Source organism: Podarcis filfolensis, assembly GCF_964270895.1.
Source record: "Podarcis filfolensis genome assembly, chromosome: 4".
Lineage (NCBI taxonomy): Eukaryota > Metazoa > Chordata > Lepidosauria > Squamata > Lacertidae > Podarcis > Podarcis filfolensis.
The window spans coordinates 31,000,429-31,023,170 of record NC_139607.1 but is presented as its reverse complement, the minus strand read 5'-3'; the positions used below and the strand labels follow the sequence as shown (position 1 = coordinate 31,023,170).

At 40.6% G+C, this 22,742-nt stretch overlaps 1 protein-coding gene across 8 annotated transcripts in view; it reads right to left on the bottom strand.

The window, feature by feature from the left end:
• The window catches only part of AFF3 (ALF transcription elongation factor 3), a 239,607-nt gene that overhangs the window by 172,029 nt on the left and 44,836 nt on the right, over nucleotides 1-22,742 (bottom strand). For 3 of the 8 annotated variants that reach the window (XM_083610447.1, XM_083610446.1, XM_083610445.1), the window contains exons 2-3: nucleotides 16,463-16,583; nucleotides 12,504-13,292 (exon numbers count right to left, since the gene is read on the bottom strand). In XM_083610447.1, coding sequence (XP_083466573.1) covers nucleotides 12,504-13,292; nucleotides 16,463-16,583 — 910 coding nt within the window. Of the gene's footprint in view, nucleotides 1-12,503; nucleotides 13,293-13,753; nucleotides 14,102-14,148; nucleotides 14,483-16,462; nucleotides 16,586-19,136; nucleotides 19,221-22,742 lie in introns of those variants that run through there. The other 5 variants (XM_083610449.1, XM_083610448.1, XM_083610450.1 and 2 more) reach the window with 4 other exon arrangements.

Here is a 22,742-nt window from a genome sequence, read left to right as displayed (position 1 = left end):
CTAGAATAAAAGATCCACTAATGTTCCAGATGGGACGCGGGTGGCGCTGTGGGTTAAACCACAGAGCCTAGGACTTGCCGATCAGAAGGTTGGCAGTTCGAATCCCCGCGAGCTCCCGTTACTTGGTCCCTGCTCCTGCCCACCTAGCAGTTCGAAAGCACGTCAAAGTGCAAGTAGATAAATAGGTACCACTCCGGTGGGAGGGTAAACGGTATTTCTGTGCGCTGCTCTGGTTCACCAGAAGCGGCTTAGTCATGCTGGCCACATGACCCGGAAGCTATACGCCGGCTCCCTCAGCCAATAAAACGAGATGAGCGCCACAACCCCAGAGTCGCTCACGACTGGACCTAATGGTCAGGGGTCCCTTTACCTTTAATGTTCCAGACATAAGCTGTTGAAAGCCTAAGTCTAACCAGGAAGGGATGCGACCCTGAAAGGGATTTACAGAGAAATTCCCCACGCCCACTTCCTGCCCAACTCATAACACCAAGCCAAGATGTGGCCCCCACAACTTTCAGGGAGACCTTGGTATAGTGCTGCCCATGGACCCTCATCCCCAACTCAAATTTATCATCTCAAGGTGGTCATGCAATGCGGCAGAACCTTATTTCTTTTTCTTTCGCCCCTGGGGAAATCCCGAGCTATGCTAGATTATGACATACAATTACATAATCAAAGAGCATATTTCTCTAAAGATGGATATGATCCCGATAGTCAAATAATAATCTTGTCTTCTGTAGATCTGAGATGGCTAAACTTAGAGATGATCAAGTCCAACATACACACTACAGACAACTGTGTTTGTGTAAACTGTATCATCTATGCAGCTGTGCTGGCAATTAGAAAACCCAGACAGGTGTTTGCATGAGAAAATCTGCACGCCTCCAACTGACACTATAGCTATCCATCTCACCCCTGTACATGCACAATACCAACGGAAGTAATTAGTGCTACTGCATCATTAGTGCCATCCTGTAGACTAAATAATGTGGTAAAGCATAATTACCTGCAAACGGTTAATGTCAAGACTTTAATGAGAACTAGTTTGCAAAGAATTGCGCTGTCTGTGCATACAATTATTGTTAGATACATCTGTCCCTGGAGTTACCCGAGAAAGGCATTTACAATGTGGGTTTGTGAGATTGTAAGACATTTTGCGTATTATAGAGGATAAGTGCACATCACTGAATAGTGGAATAGAAATGAGTAATGATAAGCTTGTGTGGAAACTTGGAGATCCATAATGAAAGTTGTTGAAAGTATGTTTTAGAGGCTGTTATAAGAAAGATGCTCCATCTTATTTTGGTAGAGCTGATCTTCATCTTTTTTAGATGCACTGTGACCTTTCAGAGACATATATCGCATAAACTCTATGTTCAGACGGTACATTGCCTCTGCAGTCTGTTCCATTCATCTCTACTGACAGGACAAAACCTTTACACCTTGTTCCCAAATCAGAAGAAATCAGATGTTCTAAGAAGTCCTCTTGCTGGCCAGGCAAACACTGGAACAGCTTTAGATGACAAACCCTGCTACTAGGCAAGCAAATTAAGGATGATGTCTTCAGATGCTTTTATAATGCCACAATGAACCTTTATTTATGTACTTACTTAGTTAATGTTTTTGAAGTCCACTGCTACATGCCTGGAAGATTCCTACCAACTTACATCACAAAACTATATAGTCACTGCTAGCCAGAACATGGCTCCTGGTACCTTTAATTTTGTCAGCTTCAGAAAACAATGTCTTCAAGTATGAGAAGGTGAAAGGAACTAAAGGTTACAACTACACAGCAATCTTACCATTGCTTTTCTTTATTAAGAGGAGAATGAAAGGGAACCTCCATCACCACTCCTATGAATAAAATGCCAAACTCTCCGCCTCTCCCCTTTCCCAGCTTTCACTTGGCCTTGAGCAATGGCTGGGATTGCTATAGCTTTCGCATGTGCCTCACATGGCTATAAAGAAAGGTAGCCAATGCATAGCTGTCAACTTTTCCCCTTTCTTGCGAGGAATCCTATTTGAAATAAGGGAATTTCTCTTTAAAAAAAAGAAAACGCTGACAGCTATGAGCCAACGCTTATACATTTAAAAAAAAAACTCTGCAGGTTCACACAAGCTTATCTGGTGCCTTTTGGGTGTCCTCCACTAGGCCTTAGAATGTGAGGTTTTCTAGAACACTACTGGCAGAATTCTGAACTGTTTTGTTTTGTTTTTATTAAATCAGAGTACTGTAGGATTCCCCCCCACAGCAGTGTATTAGCAAATAAATGATTAAATCCAGAGCTCCTCAGTGATTCAAAGGATTTTTGGGGAGCAAAGCTTATTTTTGCAAAGTTCATAAAGAAAAGAAGACGTATAGAAAAACATATTTACTGTATTTATACAGTAAATAAACTTAGAGCAACAGAACAGAGTAAGTATTTGTGGGGGCCATGATCCAACTCAGGGGATTACTGACACCATGCTTTGACTAGGGGAGGGCAACTCAGAATCATCCCAATTCCTCTCGTTATTCAGACTCCACACGAAACAAATTTACACCCCTCATATTTGGAAAAGTAGAATGTGAATTTCATTTTCTGTTCAACACGGAGAAGCTAGATCTAATATGAGGTAAAAGTATAATGGCTATAAGGCTGCAACCCTACACCCACCTAACCTGAGAATAAACCTTATGTGATCCTGTAGGACTTACTTCTGAGTAGATAGGTGTAGGATTGCATAGCAACTGTGCTAAAAGAGTTGTAAAGCCTTGGTTTTCTTTTTTTTAAATAAATTTGTATTCTGCTTTTCAAGGGGGGGAAATATCTCGAAAGCATATTATAAGCCACGTATCAAATATGCAATAAAGTACCACATATAACACATATAAAACAGCATAAAATATAATCTCAGCTACAAACTCTCGTGATCTTAGGCAAGCCTCTCTTCTGAGCAGTCGCCCACAACAAGAGGTTACTTAGTGCTGTTCTACCTTACATGGCTATTCTAAGCCTTCCTGATATTTTATTTTATTATTACATTTATATCATGTAAATGAAGCCCTCCGAACGCTCAGAAACCTTATCTAAATTGTAAGTAATTTATTTATTTGTCTTCATTTTTTAAAAAAAACACACACCACACACCCTGAAACCTATACCTAAAACCAATGTTTAACGTATTTTAATTCTAGTCTTAGCAGATAATGGTTCGAATTAAACATATTCTGGTTCTTCAGCTGAAGAAATATGACTCAGGTGAAAAACGAAAGCTGTAAAAATGTGTTGGTATAAAGATAAGCACTTTATTTAATATCCAATTAAATGTGGTCACCAGAGAAATCACAGCTTACAAAAGTTTATCAGAAAAGAAAGATTAATCTATTTCAGGCTTAACCCAAAGTGTCATGAAAGGAACTCATGAATTTAGATAGGAATCCACTTATTATCAAAATACATTTTCATATTGAATCAGAACAGTCTAAATTGCTGACTATATTTATACTTGGTTCAGTCAAATTTTTATACTCTGTAGCTGCCATTAATTTTAGGACAATTATCAAACAACAATGATGAACAAACTAAAATAATCTTACGTGGTCATTTCCCCCAGTTTCATATTAACCATTCAGCTATGCACACAACTGAATCATTGAGAAAGGTTTAGTAGGTTCTTACGTGTTGACTTCAAATTTAAAAGCAGGAGTCACCTAGAAGCACAGTGGCATTTGAAAGAGCTTTAAAATTTATTGCCAGAAATTTTATTGCACTGTGTTTCTGACTACAAATTAACTTGTTCATGTTGCACAAACAACACCACAATCATGACCTTACAATAGCAAGGGAAACTGGGCCTTTAGAAATCATGGACCTTGAAATATACTCAGAGTCGCAAAGTGATTTCATGCTCTTTATTCAGCTCATAGTGGTGAGGAGGAATGAATGAATGTCCCCTCAAGGTATCTGCTTTATATGCATTATTTACACAATGGGCTGCACATGATTGGCTAATTCCGGAATTCTACTGTAAGCCAATCAGGTTGTGGATTCACTTCTATCTGGAGCATGATTGGGTGGTTCCTGCCAACCAATCATACTGCTGCATTGTTCTAGGACCAATCAGACTGCTGCATTCTGAATCCTATTGTTCTAGGACCAATCAGACTGCTGCCTTTTGGATCCTATTGTTCTAGGACCAATCAGACTGCTGCAGTTTGGATCCTATTCAACTCAGTACATAACAGACCTTTAAAAATATTTAAATGTGGACTTTTTACAGTTCGCTACCAGAATAACAAAAGAGTGGTGGAATTTTATTGCTGCATTGCTTAGCGCCCTTAGTGCAAATATCTTTTTTAAAGAAAATAATTTAAATATTTACCTTAATTTTGCAACAATGGTCCATGGGGGAGGGCGCTGACATGGATCTGTCCCTCATGCTGAAAAAATTTCCCCAATCCTACTCTAGCAGTTTAAAGGACTTGTGGCAGGGAGTGGCAGGAGAACTGGAGGACACATTTATTTTCATGTTCTCTGAGTCAACACACCCGAGTTTGTGATTTATTAAAAGTAATATAATGCATCACATTACCGGTACTTAGAATGGAATGTGTATTTGGAGGTGCATTTAAGAGATGCAGTGTGGATAGACTACTTCCAATAAGGTAGCACAAACTAAGCAACATCCACAACAAACCACAAGTCAGGAAGTGCATATATGAAGTACTGACTTTGCGATTTCCAAGCACCAAACCACCTGTAACATCAGGTGCTTGTCAGGCTGGCAACTGTCCCCGCCTGTCAAATTTGGTCTGATAAGTATCTGGCCCATGGAGTCAAAGTGATTCTCCACTCATTACATGTGCATCCCAAGAACTATTACTCTTGTTGAAGCAACAATCATAAGACTGTTTGCATTAAGTGGCAGAAAACTGCTGCGCTAACTGCATTCGTATGTTTTTTTTATTTGCTGTAGGATTAACAATGATCCAAATCAAGGACAAGAGGAAAAAACCTGCAGCTCAATTGATATACTAAATGTGGTTTGTAATCTGGAAGGCAAACAAATGGAAAATGACATAAACAGGTCACCAAACATTTCTTAAGCCCTCAGTGAGAATTTTCTGATGGCTGATTTATCAAGACCATAGTGCTACAGTAGCTGGACAGACTATACAGAGGTGATCATGAATAGTGCAACAATCTACTACTCTTGAGGGTTTCCCAAACCTGGGTCTCCTGCTGTTTTGGGACAACAATTCCCATCATCCCTGACCACTGGTCCTGCTAGCTAGGGATGATGGAAGTTGTAGTCCAACTGAAGACCCAAGTTTAGGAATCACAGCTCTGAGCAGATTACCATAGGGCCTAGATAGTGCCTCTAATAGGAAGGCGAGAGCTCACTTACAGATGGTACCTAACACCAAGGAAACTAGCGCTAATACGCCCTGGAACCTCACTAGAATGCTAGAGAGGATGCACCTCCACAGGCACATACCTTCACATGTGGTGGGAATACCCCAAAATCCAACTATTCTGGACAACAATAATTCAAGAATTATTATTATTATTATTATTATTATTATTATTATTATTTTCATAATATTTTATTATTATCATTACAATAAATATGCAAAATAACTAAGCAAATATTAGAAGTCACCCCAGAACTGGCTCTATTAAACATCTTCCAAGATAATAATGCCCACTCACATCATAAAGAACTCACAACCCACCTACGCTCAGCAGCCAGAAACAACATAGCCAGACACTGGAGAGATCTGTCAGGAGTAAGCATGGATCACTGGTACCAAATAGTATGGGAAACAGCCTTATTAGAAAAACTAACCAACAAACTGAAACTGACACGGGGACAAATAGAAGAAGACGCCTTCACCCCGGTATGGCTCCCCTTTATCACATACACAGCCCAACAAGACAATGACAATAATCCACCAACAGCATACGAATCAATATGGCTAACCTGATTCAAAAACACCCACCCACCCCAATCACACATGAAAACAAAGTTCAACACAGCCAATCACAAACAAACAACCACACCCTAGGCCAGATGTCAGTAACCTAAGGCCCATGGGCCAAAAGCAGCCCATGAGGGTCACTTAACCGGCCCACGAGCCCCTCCCGAACTGAGCCACCCGCTTAGCGAGTCCTCACGTGCTGCGCTAAACCAGCGCAGCACGGCATGGGGACTCTCTTCCGCGGCTCTGGAAATCGCGTCTACGCATGCCGGAAATCACTTCTGCGCAGGGGCAATTTTCAGCGTCTGGGCATGCGCAGAAGCGATTTCCGGCGCAGTGGACATGCGCAGACGCGATATCTGATGTCGCAAGAAACACAAGCGAATAGTAAAGAGAACCCGCACAAGCGATGCTGACACAAAACCCCACACATACCAGTACATTAAGTAGAACAGAAACTTTGCCACCTGACCCTACCCCCACTCACCATGCCCCCCTCCACCTCTTTCCTCCTTTTCTTCCTGTATCAACAGATGAAACTGATCTGTAGAAAATGTAACTTGAAAAAAAAAGACATTACACATATTTTTGTAAACCAAGAAATCTTTAATAAAAATATGTTTTTTAAAAAAATAATAGGAAGGAGAGAGGGACACGGTTTTTTTTTTTTTTTAAGGCAGTGGGACTGCCTAGGCTTGAGAAATCTTGAAACCAGTAGGAAAGTTTATGTGAACTAAGTTAGCTGGTCCAAGTCCCCGTGCATCAGTACTCAGTTTACACTGAGGGGGGAAAAGAATCCCTGTAAATCAAAAGCGAGTAGATGAACTTTCTCCTTCATTAATTTTCCAAAATCTGTAGCTAGCAGTCTAGGGGCCAGAGCTGCTGGCCTTAACATTAGGTAGACTGAGGCAGCTGCCTTCGGCAACATATTTTAGGTGTAAAGAACCTTATACAAAATTGTTGTATTTTTACTGCCAGGAAGGAAAAGAAGTGCTTATGAGATTTTGTGCCTCAAGTGCCAAAATAATTTGGGTAGACTTGGATAATATGCACAGTGACCATGCCACACCATATATTTAAAGCATACCCCACCCCAAAAAATCCTGAGAACCATAGTTTGCTAAGAGTGCTAGGAACTGTAGCTCTATGAGGGGAAAACTACAAGCCCCAGGATTCGTTGGGGATTATAAAAGTGCTATAAACGTGTTCTAACTGTATGGTGCGGATGTGACCTTAGCATGGGGGCACGGCACCAACCGCTGCTCCTCCTCAGGAAGCAGAATGACTTGGGCCAGCCCTGCCTACAGCTTTGCTAGACATTATGGTGGCAGATTACTATGTTGTATCACCACCAAAAGGGTAAAAGGTAAAGGTAAAGGGACCCCTGACCATTAGGTCCAGTTGTGGCCGACTCTGGGGTTGTGGCGCTCATCTCGCTTTATTGGCCAAGGGAGCTGGCGTACAGCTTCCGGGTCATGTAGCCAGTATGACTAAGCCGCTTCTGGCGAACCAGAGCAGCGCACGGAAACGCCGTTTACCTCCCCACCGGAGCAGTACCTGTTTATCTACTTGGACTTTGACATGCTTTTGAACTGCTAGGTTGGCAGGAGCAGGGACCGAGCAACGGGAGCTCACCCCGTCGCGGGGATTCGAACCGCTGACCTTCTGATCGGCAAGCTCTAAGCTCTGTGGTTTAACCCACAGCGCCACCCGCGTCCCTACCAAGAGGGTAGGAACCATTTAAAGCACAGAATTGGGGGGCAGGAGTTTTGCTCTCATTGGGCTCCAAGACCAGCTTTTGAGGGGAAGCTTTGGCAGCTACCCCTTCCCACTGGCATAAACTGATATTTAAATCAATATTTCCCATTCTGAGTTATCCAAGCTGGGTTGTGCTGTCATATCATCTAGCTTGCCCCTTATTTCAGAGAGTCACAGCTTCACCATACTCTCCTTTATGTAGCTGGGTGTTTTTTCCTGCAGTATATCTGAGAAATTCCTGCTCCATCTGTTTTACAGTCTGTCCAATGTACTGAGGTAGAGCAGTAAGTTATGTCCATAGATGCACCATAATTTCTAATGTACAAGTGCCATGAAATTATCAGTGTAGATTTATATACTCAGGGTCACACAGTGAACTGGGTTCTGAACAGTTCCTTAATTGAGAAAGACAAAAAGTAATCAAGAGCTGAGGAAAGGTCAGCAGTTTTATGTGATACTCCTAAGATATGTCTTGACATTAACAGGTTCACATAATATGGCATTTCAAATAAATGTCTAGGCTCAGCATGTTCCCCGACTTTTGCTACTGCAAATTATGTTCTTCAAAATATAGAGTGGCAAACCATGGAGAGAGGAGCAAATGTACAGTGTATCTTCCAAAGAACCATTTGTGAAAAAAGGAATTATCAAAAATTAAAAACTGTATTAGAAATTGGTCTGTGTTTCCTTTTGGAAGTTAAATGTAAAGGTTCGTTTTCTAAAGTGCACTCTAAACTACAAATGATAACTTTGCGCAAGGAGGACAAATAGTTTATGGACTGATATTATCACAGTGGTCACAAATGTCCACTCGGAATAATATTTAGGATGTCATATTATCCAGCTTATATATTCTGGCAGCCTAGAACCTGATTTGAGATGGCACGGGCAAGTGATGAAACATTACAACTGGTAAATGGCGTATGTTACACCCCAGAAATCTGAGGCATGCTCCCCAAAAATTGATTAAGCAGAAATTGTCGGGATATTTCCATTCAGTTTTACAACGGAAAGGAACATGATCCATGATCCCATAATGGTGAAGGGAGCAGAGTAGACTGCTCCAGTGATTTTTTCTGGAGGGGTCACAGTGGTACGCATACCCCTAAACATTTTGTGAATCTAAGTTTGCCTTCATTGAGGGGCAGTATTTCAATGAGTAGGAAAATGAGAGTACCCCTAAACATTTTATTTTTTTTTAGAAAAAAAACACTGGATGGACCCATGATTCTACTGTTGCTGCTGTTCCTACTGATGACGTTCATGCTCACATAGGAACATAGGGAGCTAAATTATACCAAATTAGACCATTGGCCCATTGCATTGTCAACACTGGCTGGCAGGAGCATAGCATAGCTACACATTCACAGCGAAAGGTCAGCAAGGGAATGGAGGACCTGCTAAGGTTGTGAAGGGCAGTGGGTATTAAGCATTCATACGACCAACTGGCAGGGCCAGTTCGCCCATGAAGTGGACTAAGGCAGCCACCTCAGGTGGCAGAATCCCACAAGGCAGCGCTCCTGCTGGTGCCCTGCCCACCCGTTGTCATGCAACCCTGGTAAGCAAGGCTTCAGGGGAGAGAGGTGGCACTTTTCCAATTTGCCTCAGGCAGTTAAATGGGGTGGGCCACCTCTGCCAACTGGTGCCTGTGCCTTTGACTGGCTCGTCTCTGTGTCTTGTTCCTTGCTCTGTCTTAAAAAAAAAATAATTGTGGGAAAATCCCCTTATTGTGGCTGTTGATGGTTAGTGGTAAAATACAGCAACCATACTAGGCAAGGATTTAATTTAGGGGTGCGCAAACTTTTTTCAAAGAGGGCTGGATTTGATGAAGTGAACATGCATGAGGGCTGACCAAAGTTGTTGAGCTTTTTAAGGATTTTACCCCAGGACATATACTGCCACGGGAACTGGATTAAATCGACCGGTAGGCCAGATTAGGCCCCCAAAATGGACTTTGGACATGCCTGATTTAATTATTGCCTGCTTACTGACTTATTTACACTCACCTAGATGAGGTATCTAGATGTGGCTTGCCCCCATGTTATAGAATATTCTGGGATGTTTGCTCTGTGAAAAGCAAACAAGCCTGACAACCAATATATCTAATACTGGCTCAGGATATGCTTTCTTGGGCTTGGATCAAACTTGATGATAGCATGAGCAGGTGGAACTTCTACTCCCATAAGGTAAGTTTTCCCCATTTACTTCAATTCCACTTTCCAGTTACAGCCTTGCTCCTGTGTCATTCCAAAGGATACCCTAATCTTCAGGAATGGTCACCTGAGGGCACAGAGGGCTACAGAATAAATAGGAAGGTTGGATATACGAACTTTTGAGTTTGTTGCCTAGGATACAATTAAGTGATAGCTGCTGTTCCTAAAACTGGCACTGTTCATAAACCCTTGTGTAAACTGAATATAGGAGAACCATGACAAAAATAACTCCAATGAAAAAAATCGTTCTTAAAAAAACTAATGCAATTTAATCACCAAGTTATTTATGTGTAATATTCTAATTTTAATGTCAAAATTCTAAAGACATTAACACAGAATTAAAAGATCCAATAAATATGACCCCAGTTTTAATATATAGGACTGGACAGTTGATGTCTATATTATGAATTGATGTGGACTATAAAAGGAATTCATCAATAAAAATAGGTTGTAAAATGTTTCCCAAGCCAGCAACTGCCACAAAATGACTGAAGTTCACTGGGAAAAAGAACAATTACATAGATTTTCTGACTAAGGAAAGCCTCATTTGTCACACTGGAAGTTGACCTAATGAAATAAAGAGTACAACCTAATTAACACGTGCATTTATAAATTTCCCCTCAATTCTCCAGCCCTAAACAGACTTATGAGGGAACATGACCCACTGAACATAATGCTACTTAGTAGGTAAGTTCAGTACAATTCTTTAAATGTCTAAAAATACAAGGGCATATAGGAAAAATTAGTGCATGTCCAGACATTGGATCTTGGCTTTTTCAATCTACCAAGAACAATACATGAATCATAAGTTCAAGATAAAAGAGAATGGATGCATCTTTAGCAAATAATTTTAGAAGAGCTATACTGGAAACAAGTGGCTCTCTATGGCCTATTTTATACTGCAAGATGTTTCTGTTCAGCACTTCAGACCTTCATCATTCTAGTAATATAATTCATAAGCCGCTTACAATAAAATTCTAAATGTGAAACAGCAGCACTTGAGATGAGAGGCTATCATTTACACTGAGAAGTAGGATGATTTCTGAAAGGTCCAGGAGGTCGGATATGAATTCTGATTAATGCTGATGAAACTGACTTCTAAAAATTAAATCCTGAACGAACACTTGATACCTTTATACATAACGGACAGCTAGGGTATTCTCATTAAAACAATTTCTGCAAAAATTACTTTAAGATTCTCTTTATGTCTTGATATTGAGAACCTTCAAAAGCTGATTAACAATATTAAATGAAGAACTAAACTGCATGGGAAATCAACCTTTCCTGCATATTTAAAAATAATGGCCTATAATTTGCATTCAAGTGCTATTTCATTGCCTGTAGATAGGGAAACCTCGAGAGGAAAAATGGAAGAGGAACTTGTTTTGTACAGAAACAACAACATATATTTCCAATAATCCTATTGGGAGGAGGGTTATTGGTTTGTTCCTGTTCTTGTTTTTATTATGCATTTTATGTTCTTGTTTTGTATTTTTATATTGTGAACTGTCCTGTGATCTTCAGATGAAGAGCAGTATACAAAATAATAATTAAAATAATGATGGTGATGATGATGAAGAATATAAAATCTGGGATAGCTCAGTTGATATAGCAGGAGACGCTTAATCTCAGAGTTCTGGGTCCGAACCCATCATGGTCCCATCCAACACTACAATTCTATGAGTCTATGAAATAAATAAAGTGTATTGTTGATTGGATGGTAACTGGCATACACCTATGGATCCAGAGATGGCTTCTTTAGGGACCATACCACCATTTCATTGTGATACATACACCATCCCCTAAATCCGTCCAGTCAAACCTATGCACACACACACACACACACACACACACACATGACATATACATTTTTGTTTTCTTTCTCCAAGACCCAATGAAGCTCCCGTTTTACATCGCAGTATTAATCTTCCAGCCTTTGGACATTAGCCCACTCTTCGTTGTGACGGTTCCAATATTTCTAAGTCATGTAGCTGGAGCCAACTGCCACTCCAGCTGCAACCACAATTTGCTGTTTGAGTGCTGACAGAACCTGTTCATCTCCAGCTATCATCTGTACATGCTAATGACGCTATTAGAAAGAAAGACATCTATATCCTTTGAACCAGGGCACTGACTTCTTACCAGCCAACCCCTGTCCCATTTCAGACTTTAAATGCTATTCATTGACCACCATTACATAGGTGTGAAGAAATAGTCAATCAACTAAAATCCATTTTCAATTGGGATTAGTAATCAAGTCACTGGAAATCATACAATTTAAGCACTAAAGGAGAGTGGACCAAAGGGGAACCAAAACTGTAGATATCTTACTAGCCAAGTAGGCAGTTGAGACAATCACAAATTTGAAGAATGACCTGGAATCCCTCCCCACCCCACTCTAAGTCCTTGTGTAAGTTTGCCACTTACAGACTGAGTAAAAATTAATACCCTCAAAACGCAGTGCAAAGTATACTTTCTAGGAGAAAAAAAGTCAATGTAGGATGTCAGTGTTTTGAAAGGGATTAACTAGTACATCAACAGCACATGGAAAGCTCTGTTGCACTTACCTCTTCTTGTTTGGGAATATTAAATTTTGTCAGTTTTGACTTGGTCCTAGCTGAGTCAGCTTTGGCAGAAGGCATTCCTCTATATGAGGTGCAGAGCAGGCTAGTTTCAGCTGGCACCTTCAATCTTGGAGACTCCTCAGGAGCCTGATCTTGACCATCCATTGGCCTTACATATGCTGTTGGTTTCTGCTGAACTATACTGGGCTTCGAAGCAAGGGAAGGAGGAAAGTTCTGCACACAGTGTCCATTGCTATGCATAGCTGGCCTCTCCTGAGCCTGAGCTCCACCTTCTCCACCAAAACTCAGCTTTGACGGCTGCTGTTGTGTTCTGCTGTTGTCCCCAAGCAAAGACGTTAAAGGACCTTGGGCAACACTCGACGGAGATGGTGATGAGGGATTGGATGCGTAATGTGTAATCTTTTCTAAACTGTTCTTTTGGCTAACCGTTTTAAAGTCGTTATTGTGTGCATCCGGCAATCCATGTCTATGTTTGCTTCCCCTTTGCTGGTTCTCCAGAGTGTGCCCAGACTTCTGCCAACCCATTGCAGCGTTCTTGCTCAACTGCCCAGAAAGTGCCGCCGGTAAGGAAGATGGAGAAGCGTGAGTGTGGGGCTTTGTGTCAGCAATGAAGTGTTCCTCAGCTTTGGTCACAGACGTTTGTGAGATACACGGCTTTGGAACACCAACAAGGTGACTTTGATTGGATCGATCCGTCAGCAGTTCTTTCATCTCATCGTAGTTGCCCAGGGTATTCTGGATACGGCTGGAGAGCTCGTCCCCTTTGTTAGTCTGCAAAGCAAGTGAGCAAGAATAATTTTAAATTATCATTCTGTAACAAAATCGAAAGCAGCCACCATGTTGGTCTGTAGCATCAAGAATAACAAAGAATCTTGTGGCACCTTAAAGAATAGCAAAGGAAATCGTCATGAATATGCAACAGTTCAGAAGCACATTAAATGAAGAATCACATTAAATGTTTTGTTTTGTGAGGACGCAAAATGGTTTTCAATTTACTCTGAACATGGAAAGCTACATGAGCTTCAGAGTATATATTATGCATATTACAAATGTATCACTAGTATTTAATACATTTTTTCCAAGCATATCATATTGGAAGCAGAAAAAACGTTTTTTTTTATTGAAGTCCAAGCAATACAATAAAAATAGTAGAAGTACAAATAAAAAACAAACAAACAGCAGCAAAGTATAATTGGAAGAGATAAATCAGGTAAAAGTAGAGTATTTAATACCATTAGGAAAGCCACATTTCTTGTTATACCATTGAGAGGAAGTCCTGTGTGTATGTATTTGTGGTATATATATGACAAAATCCCACCAAACAGCATAATATTTTTCAGGATCCTACGAGCCTTTGAAAAAAATGTAATTTATGAGTTATTTTTCAGCTAGCGCTAAACTCCACATATTTTTATACCACAGTGTGAGTCACAAGTCCTGTAAGGTTTTCCATTTTAGGACAACTGAAGTTCTGGCAGCCACCAGCATCGATGTCAAGAGTTCCTGAAAGTTGAACCCTTTCAGTTGATCAACCCAAAGATTTAGTAAACAAATCTGCAGTGGACTTGAAATGGGATATTTGAGTGTTGTCAAATATTAGGTCCACCATTGTCCAGAATCTAAATACCTGTGAGAAGTCCCACCATTATTGGAAAAAGGTGACTCCTTTTTCCACAGCCTCTCCAACAATTCTGAGAATATTGTGATGTCATATGGACAATTGTTAACTATACTGAATGATTTCCATGAAATATGACCAGAGCTAGAATATTTCTGTTTGACCGTTGTAAGCTCCCAGAAGCTATCAGCATGTGACAGCAGCCACACCCCAGCAGCACCTTTGACTGGCCAGCTAAACCAGGTGAGGGTAGCTGATGGGTCTCAAAACCTTGGTGAGCTAGGGACTTCCACTGCATGTTATGACAAGCTCCAGCAGATTTGAGCGGGCCAGGTCAGTGAGTCCAATGGTCAAGAAGCCAGTTTCTGGATGTGCTGCAGAGGGAAGTGAGGGGCAAATGAGGCTTGTCAACCTGGGAAGGTAGCCCATCTAGGAGAAGGAAAACTCTGATCCTAAACCTCTGCTGCCTTGGAGGACATATTTGGGAGAAGAAAAGGCTAAGTAGCAAACCCTATGCAACCCTGGAGTGCCTTGTACGCCTCCTTCTGGTAGCCAAGATGGTGCCAAATGTATTGCTCTGTTTCCTTTGGACCACAGCAGCGAGGCTGAAAGAGGGGTCTTGCCGTTTGGGCAGCCCAGGATCTCCATACACACTGCCCAGGCTTGCGCACCATGTAATGTTACTTTGGTGCTGCTAACACAGTGGTTTCACTTCATCCCAGGAAGCACACACTGTTGTCTCTTGGTACAGATGGGTGCCAACAACTAGGTACTGATCTAAGTCTAAAACACTTTTTTGAAACACATTTGAATGTAACGCTGCTCCACCTTTCACGTACTTTGAAAAATAAACATCTAAAACTCAATGAGACATCAATATTAATGCATGCTTTGTGAGACCAGTTCATTATGGCAGACTACAAAAAAGTATATCCTGCAGCCTATAGCTAATGACCAATTAGTGCTGTGTAATTTGAAATTACTAATTGGCAAGCAACTTGAAGAAAACTCAATTGTTACAAGGAAACAATACAGTTTTATTAGGACACACATAAAACCCTAGAAGAACCTACTCTCTTTCGATAAAATAACTTGTTGAGTGGGCAAGGAAAATCTTGTTAATAAATTTGAACTGTAGCAAGACTTATGACCTATCCCTCATGTGATTTCTTAAAAAGAAAGATATTGATATAGATTTGATAGATTTGGGGGTCGGGTGTTTCTTGTCAGTCACCTGTCATCATCACAATGACATTAGGTGACCCATTTTTGCATAGTGCTGTGCATAGTGCCGATTGCCTTGACAATCAGCTGATTGTTGACACATGCAAAGTTCTGCACACAGGTGCAGTTGGCTGGTGGTATCTGCCACCTGCCCTTTGGTCCAGCCATGCATTTACCTGCCCTGCACCTGACATATATGACATCAGGTTTAGAGAGCAGGTGGTGGAAATGGCTTGGCCAAAACAGTCTCATGGGTCAAGTTTGGGTATGTGTGTGGCTGATGGGCCTAATTAGGCCCACAGCCAGAGATTCCCCACTATTGGATTAGAACGACCTGCCATAGAGCAACTAATGTATTTGGTGCAGGGAGGAGAAAGGAAATGAGTCTAGTACGTGAGTAGCCAACATGGTGCCCTCAAGATGCACCTCCCATCAGCCTCAGCCAGCACCGCCTGAGCATTAAGGCACACCACACTGGCTGTCCCAGTCAATTATTAGACCAGAAGGCAGTATTGCAAGCTCAGCTGGGAGAGCAGCACAGGCGGGTGGCCCATCAGTTAGGTGAGGTGAAGTGAAGTGAAGGGAGGTGTCCAAGCATGAACTTGGACTTTTCACTCCGGCATGAAGGACCTCAAGCCACCTCCTCTGGTTCTGACTTGGCTCACAACCAGCCATTGTGTTCTAGAGGCATCAACTTCCCGACAACATGGCTTAGCTTGTTCATTAACAGCCAGCAGCTCTGCCCAAGAACAAACAACAGGTTTTGGTTGTCGGATATGGTGACATTCAATATTGTCATGAATGGCATGGATAAAGGAGTAGGTGACCCACTTTACAAGTCCATAGATGGTAAGATGGAAGAGACTACAAAATTAAAAATTTCTAAGCATCCCACTTTGAGGGCAGGGTTAGCAACAGAATAAGCTGTCATCTGGCTTTCTCTAGAGGTTTTCAAAAAAAGGTTAGACAGACAGACACTTTAAATACAGATTATTCTCTTTTAAGTTGGGGAATTGGGTTCTCCTAAACTGCCTTACCTGCTCTGATCAACAATCAAACAACAGGGAGGAAAATTGGGGGGAAATATATATATATATACCTTGTATGGCTCACTGAAGAGGGAGTAGCTGTTATTAAAAATGCCATCTTCGTGCTGGGTCTCCTGATTTCTCCTTTCCCATTCTTTCCTGCGCAGCATATTTCTGTCAGGGTCATAGACACTGCACCAAAAGAAAAGCAGAAAACTAGAATTAAGGCAACAAACCCTGGGTGGCCATAACAATATAGAGAAGGGTGAATTGGCAAACAGGTGACAAAGAAAACAAGAACAGGAATGTGATGGATGCCATTCCAATAAGGAAATTCAAGTCCACATACACACAAACACGCACACTCACCCAGTTTCTGGAGGGATGAGATATTTAGGGGACCTATGTCGAACAGGTGAAATGAATCAGGGTAAGTGTCAAAGCATCTTTGACAAAGAAAAAAAGGGAGGGTCCTTTTTAAAGTGCACAATAATTAAAGCTATAGTTAAACAGAAATGATGAAAACATTTGCTTGTATGACAGCTCTTTAGAGCAGGTTTGGAACTCTTGTGTTCCCTCCCCCTTTACTGTTGGACTCGAACTCCAATCAGTCTCAATCTGCATAGTCAAGGATGATGGAAGCCGTTGTCCAGCAAAATCTAAAGGGCTTCAGTGCCTTAGGGTGTTAGACAAGAATGCTGCTTAAAAATGAAATCACTCTAGTTGGATTCTATAGTTCTCTTTTCATTAATGAGCCCCTAAAGGGCTGTTAAAAGCTATATACCACAGATATTTTCACAGTAATGCACCTTCTTCTGATCTCCATTAATCAGCTGTGGTCATGAAAGTACAAACGCAACTATCAGCTACTTTAGCCTAGCCACAATTGTTATCCTTTTTGCCAACCAACTAAAATTGGAGGATTGAAAGAAAACAACCATCCCAACCAAGACATTCTTGTTGTTAAGTCTCCCACGTATGGGCTGATATGACTTGTAGCTGTGCACTAAGACATCACAGAGCTAGCGGTGGCTACATTCATAGTACAGTAAGTCATGAACGTGCTGTGATGGCTGCAAGTTGTGAATACAAATGCATGAATGCTGTTCTGCTACACTGAATTCAGCCCCTTCATAAAAGGATTGACCAAGATGAAGGTGTGAAACTGCCTTATTCTGACAGCTGGTCTATGAAGTGCTTTGCACAGTGCAGAAAATGAGTCTCTGTAACTTCACATCTTGCAGTGAGGGAGCAGCCAGAAGGCCCTCAGAGCTGGACCTCAGTGTCCAGGCTGAACAATGAGGGCGGAGCTGCTCCTTCAGATATGCAGGGGCAAAACCGTTTAGGGCTTTAAAGGTCAGCACCAACACTTCGAATTGTGCTCAGAAACGGAAATGTACTTTCACAATATTGGCCAAATGAAATAGCTTGGGAAGTAGTTAATTTATTTTAGTGGTAGCATTTAGTTTAGCCCCGGGTAACAAGGCTGAGAAAGACCTCTCTCTTTGATCTACTGCCTCACAAAGTAGTAGACAGTACAGTACTGGGCTCGGTGGATCAATAATCTTCAGTATTTGGTTGCTTCATATATTCATATGAATAATCATTTTAATCAATGCAGTAATGTTGGGTAATTATATTATTGAATAGCACAAGCACTTAGTAAGTTGTAGATTAGGCTTGCTTCTCATTATATCAGTCATATCCAACACCTTTTCTGGCCAGTTTATTCATACCATTGTCATTTTCAGCTAAACAAAAATAAATAAATGATGACTATTTATAAAGTCTGTGTTGCTAATGGCTTGTTATGATTTCCCAGAAGTGACAGCTTTACATTCCTCAGTGCTAAAAAGCATTTTGAGACAAAAGCATCAGCTGCCGTGCAAGAAAAACAAAGCACTAGCTTTTGATGGACTGGTGACATGATTAATAAAATGCTATACTTGGGCTGCAAGTGACTTTTTGGACTTTTCACCTAGTTTAAACAGAAGTTAATTTGAGGGTTCTGCAGTATTTTTTCCTCCATTTACAAACAGAAATGCCACAGGGCAAAGCAATTACTCTGATTTACTGTTTTGCCTTTGATTGAACATGAAGATGTAGCAGGGTCTCAAAAAAAAAAAAGCAGCAACTTAACAAACTGTGTTCTTTCCCTCAGACAGATAAAGTACCTACTATGCTGTTTCAAAGAGTTTACCTCCAGGCTGCAGTGCAGAGCAAACATCAATCACTGACATGTGTCTAAGATGAGATTGATGTTTACTCTCACAGCTTTTCATCTTACATCCAATAAATTACTTCTCCTTCACCAAAATGCCTGGTTAAATTTCATTTTTCACTTTGCAGCATGAGTTTTAAAACTTTAGCTCCCAGCAATTCTGAAGCTGGATTCATTTACGCTTCATCCTCCATAGCTTTTATGATTTGTACTAACCATGAAAACTGGCCATATAAACATCAATACAATCACACAGAGTCTTCTGGTAACAGCCACTTACACAGGGACAGAAGCCAGATTGAGGACGAAAGGTTTTAATTGTGTTCACGATTACTCTAGGATGGTAATAAACACGTTCCAACGATCTGAATACTCGGTGCATTGAATCCTGCAAGCTTCACCTTGGGAAAGCAGATATATTTTCTTTATCTGTTTCCCCCCGCCCAAATATTTTATAACTCAAGAAGACGCAACACTTTCAAGATGCAACCTTTTCTGAAATGTTTCTGAGCAACACAACTAACCTGTTTAGTGGCACGATTAGAAGGAGGTTAAATTGTCTCAACAGATCACAAGAGGATAAATCCTCAGAGGTTTTAACTGGAGTTCTACTATGCAAAACAAAAAATAAATTCAAATTCATGTCATAAGGCCATTTTGCAATTTTCTAACAACCCTAGTGAGTCTCCCAATCCCTCTCAGCTTCACCTCCTCCCCCTCCTTTAATGAACTTGCGGCAGCTTCTCTGAGAGTCATGAAGGTCAAAGATTCTGCTACCCTGGAATGTCTCCTAGGATTCATTAATGGGTATATTTTGTGCTGAGCCCACCATGGGACCTGTGTTGCTCATGCCTGCTCCTGCTCCCTGTCACTCCCTTTCAACCTGTCAATATGCACAGAAAGAGGTATATTGGTGCATTTCGAGTCTCTAGTGTGCTCTCCTTTAAAGAAAACTGGCTATTCACAGGCTCTCTTGAGCAACCCCATTTGGTGAGGAGAGAGACAAAACTGTAATTTTGTTCACTTCATACAATTTTAATTTGCCTTGGGTGGGGTGGGGGGGTAGTAGTTCTATACAGCTTTGGAAACTCCCATTGTTCTAGGCACGACAGGGAATTTCATTAATGCGAGCAGTTTCTGAGCTCTGGGTACAGTACTGCACCTAAGATTTCAGATTAAAACTGCCACTGCTGGAATGAAAGGAGGAATCTTTTCTGCTTCCCCACTTCCAACCACTCTCTGTAGACTGGAGAAGGTATCCTCATAAGAATATTAGGGGGACGGGCAGGAGAAATATGTCTTCAGATGAGGACTACACCATGTGAAAAATGAACATAAGATTTTAGCTGCAGTTCATTCATTTTCAGCTTGCATTCTTGTTATAAAAAAGTGCACCTAGACACTCCATTGCGGTGCCCACAACCTAGATTTAAGGTGCCATTTAGCTCCTAGCTTTCATATCTTAGTTTGTAACACTGGTTCTATAATCACAGATATGTGCACACTCAAGGGTTATCAGTTTGGCTCAAAAGCAATAAACACTTTGCAGTACCTTAAAGACTAACCAGTTCATTTTGTTATAAGCTTTCATGCACTACAGTTCAGTCTATCAGGTGCATTTTCTTTCTTTGTGCAACAAAATTTATATACCACTCGATTTTGTGTGGGTGGGTATATATGTATGCATGTATGTATGTACAGTATGTACGTATGTATCATCTATCTATCTATCATCTATCTATCTAATATCAATGAAATTCAGCTAAAACAGGTATTTTAAAACTAATTAAAATCAAAATGCATGAAGTGTCATCCCGAGTTATGGGTATACAAATAAATGAGGGTTTTTTGGGTGGGGAGGGAGATGGTTGTAAAATACTGAGGTCAGAGGGAATGCAGAAAAGCACAGAGAGTGATAAGTACCTAATTAATAGTGACAACTCACAAACAGTTGGTAATGCAGACACCCTGGCACTAGTAAGCCAATTAACACATGCTAATGATCCTCCAGTCTTGGTTCAGGCCACAAGTGATAGCGCTGAACCTCTTGATGTAATTCAGTGGTTTCATGTTACAGACTCCCTTTGAAGCTTGCTCTAGAATTTCCACACTAGAGCTGTGTACATTTACTCTTCATCCAATGGACTCCCAATGTTGGTTTGGCAAGTGATGTACATTCAATGTAAGCCGTAATCCATCCTGTATCTATCCTGTGTTGTTGTTTTTGAGAAAAACTGAATTTTGGTGTGTTTTCTCTCCAAACCAGTTTCAATCTGAGCTAATAAAAAAACAACAACCCAACCTTCTGTGTTTTAAGCTGGTAATGTGTCCTGGGAAGTTGAAATAATCCCCACTGTCTTGTGAATATTGCCTTTCCTGGTGTCAGACTTATGTCTTTTTTCTTTCCCTTTTTTGTGCATAGAGGCTGCTTGTCCTGCCCTGTATGGTTTGACTTGGTTCATTTACTTCTGGAGTAAAAAAATTATAAAGGCAACAACAACACAGAACTATCTATCCTCTTGCATAAAGCAAGGGATGCATAATTGCAGCTGTATGTCGTATTTTATTTCCAAGGAAAGGCAAAATATGGCATTTCATTATCAATGTCAAGTGCCAGTAGCCATAAATTCTATGACTCATCAAAACTGCCATTACGAGTAACACTAACAAAGCAGCATTTCCAATTTACTGTTACTATAATGGATAATGACTGGAGGTTCATCAAAGTTAATCAAGAAAATGATGTCCATATTATGCTGTGTTGTGTTTTGCTTGACTTAAAAAGCACTTGGTATGGGGCAGACTCTGTGTGACAGATTTACTGTGTTATAGACTGCATACAAATGCTTTGAAAGCAAAGCAAACATTGTGGGTTTGAAATGTTACAGACCCATACGGCTCAATGCTGTATACAATTAAGTGCTCTTATGTTTGATGTGCCCTTAGTGGGATACTTAATTGTACCGTGAGTTCTATCCTTAGTGAATGTGTAGGTACACAGAGTTCTTAAGAGACTGATATTTTAATTGATGGCTTTGCCTACAGAAATGAAGACCTGAAGAAGAAAAAAATATTTTTTTTCATTCCTTTTAAAATGTTTTATTATTACTTAATGAATCTCTGCCTCTCCCTCTCGTACACAAACGATGGACAGAGTCATAGACCTAACCAATTATAACCGTTTGCCGAAGGCTCAGAAAAAGCTCAATATGGAGGCCAAATGGCCGAAATATTGGGAAATTTTGGAACAAGAAGGAGATAAACTGAAATTGCAGAGTTTTGAGAAATTAAAAGATAAAGTGCGAGACTGGCTTCATTATTATCAAATAAGAGAGGCCTATAATTTGGACAAAAAAATTGGCTTCCAGGTGGAAAAATCAAAATTGGAAACAGAATTGTTAGATCCCAAAACTAAGATACTTTCAAGAATGTATAACTTGCTGCTAAAATGGAATACGCAGGATGAAATGGTTAAATCTGCTATGATTAAATGGGCACAAGATATTGGTCATAACATTATGTTTGTGGACCGGGAACAGTTGTGGACCACCGGTATGAAATTTACGGCATGTAATGCCTTAAGAGAGAATATTATGAAAATGATATACAGGTGGTACATGACACCAGTCAAGCTTGCAAAAATATATCATTTGCCCGATAACAAATGCTGGAAATGTAAAGAAAATGAAGGTACATTCTTTCACCTTTGGTGGACGTGCCCAAAGATTAAGGCTTTCTGGGAGATGATCTATAATGAAATGAAAAAGGTATTTAAATATACCTTCTTGAAGAAACCAGAGGCCTTTCTCCTGGGCATAGTCAGCCAATTGGTGCCAAAGAAGGATAGAAATTTCTTTATGTATGCAACAACAGCAGCAAGAATACTCATTGCAAAGTATTGGAAGACACAAGAGTTACCCACCCTGGAAGAGTGGCAGATGAAGGTGATGGACTATATGGAATTAGCGGAAATGACTGGCAGAATCCGTGACCTGGGAGAAGAGTTGGTGGAAGAAGACTGGAAGAAATTTAAAGACTATCTTCAGAAACACTGTAAAATTAATGAATGTTAAAAATGATGTTGGATTGAAAATAAGTGGCATTAGCAACAAAGTTATGAGAATATGCAA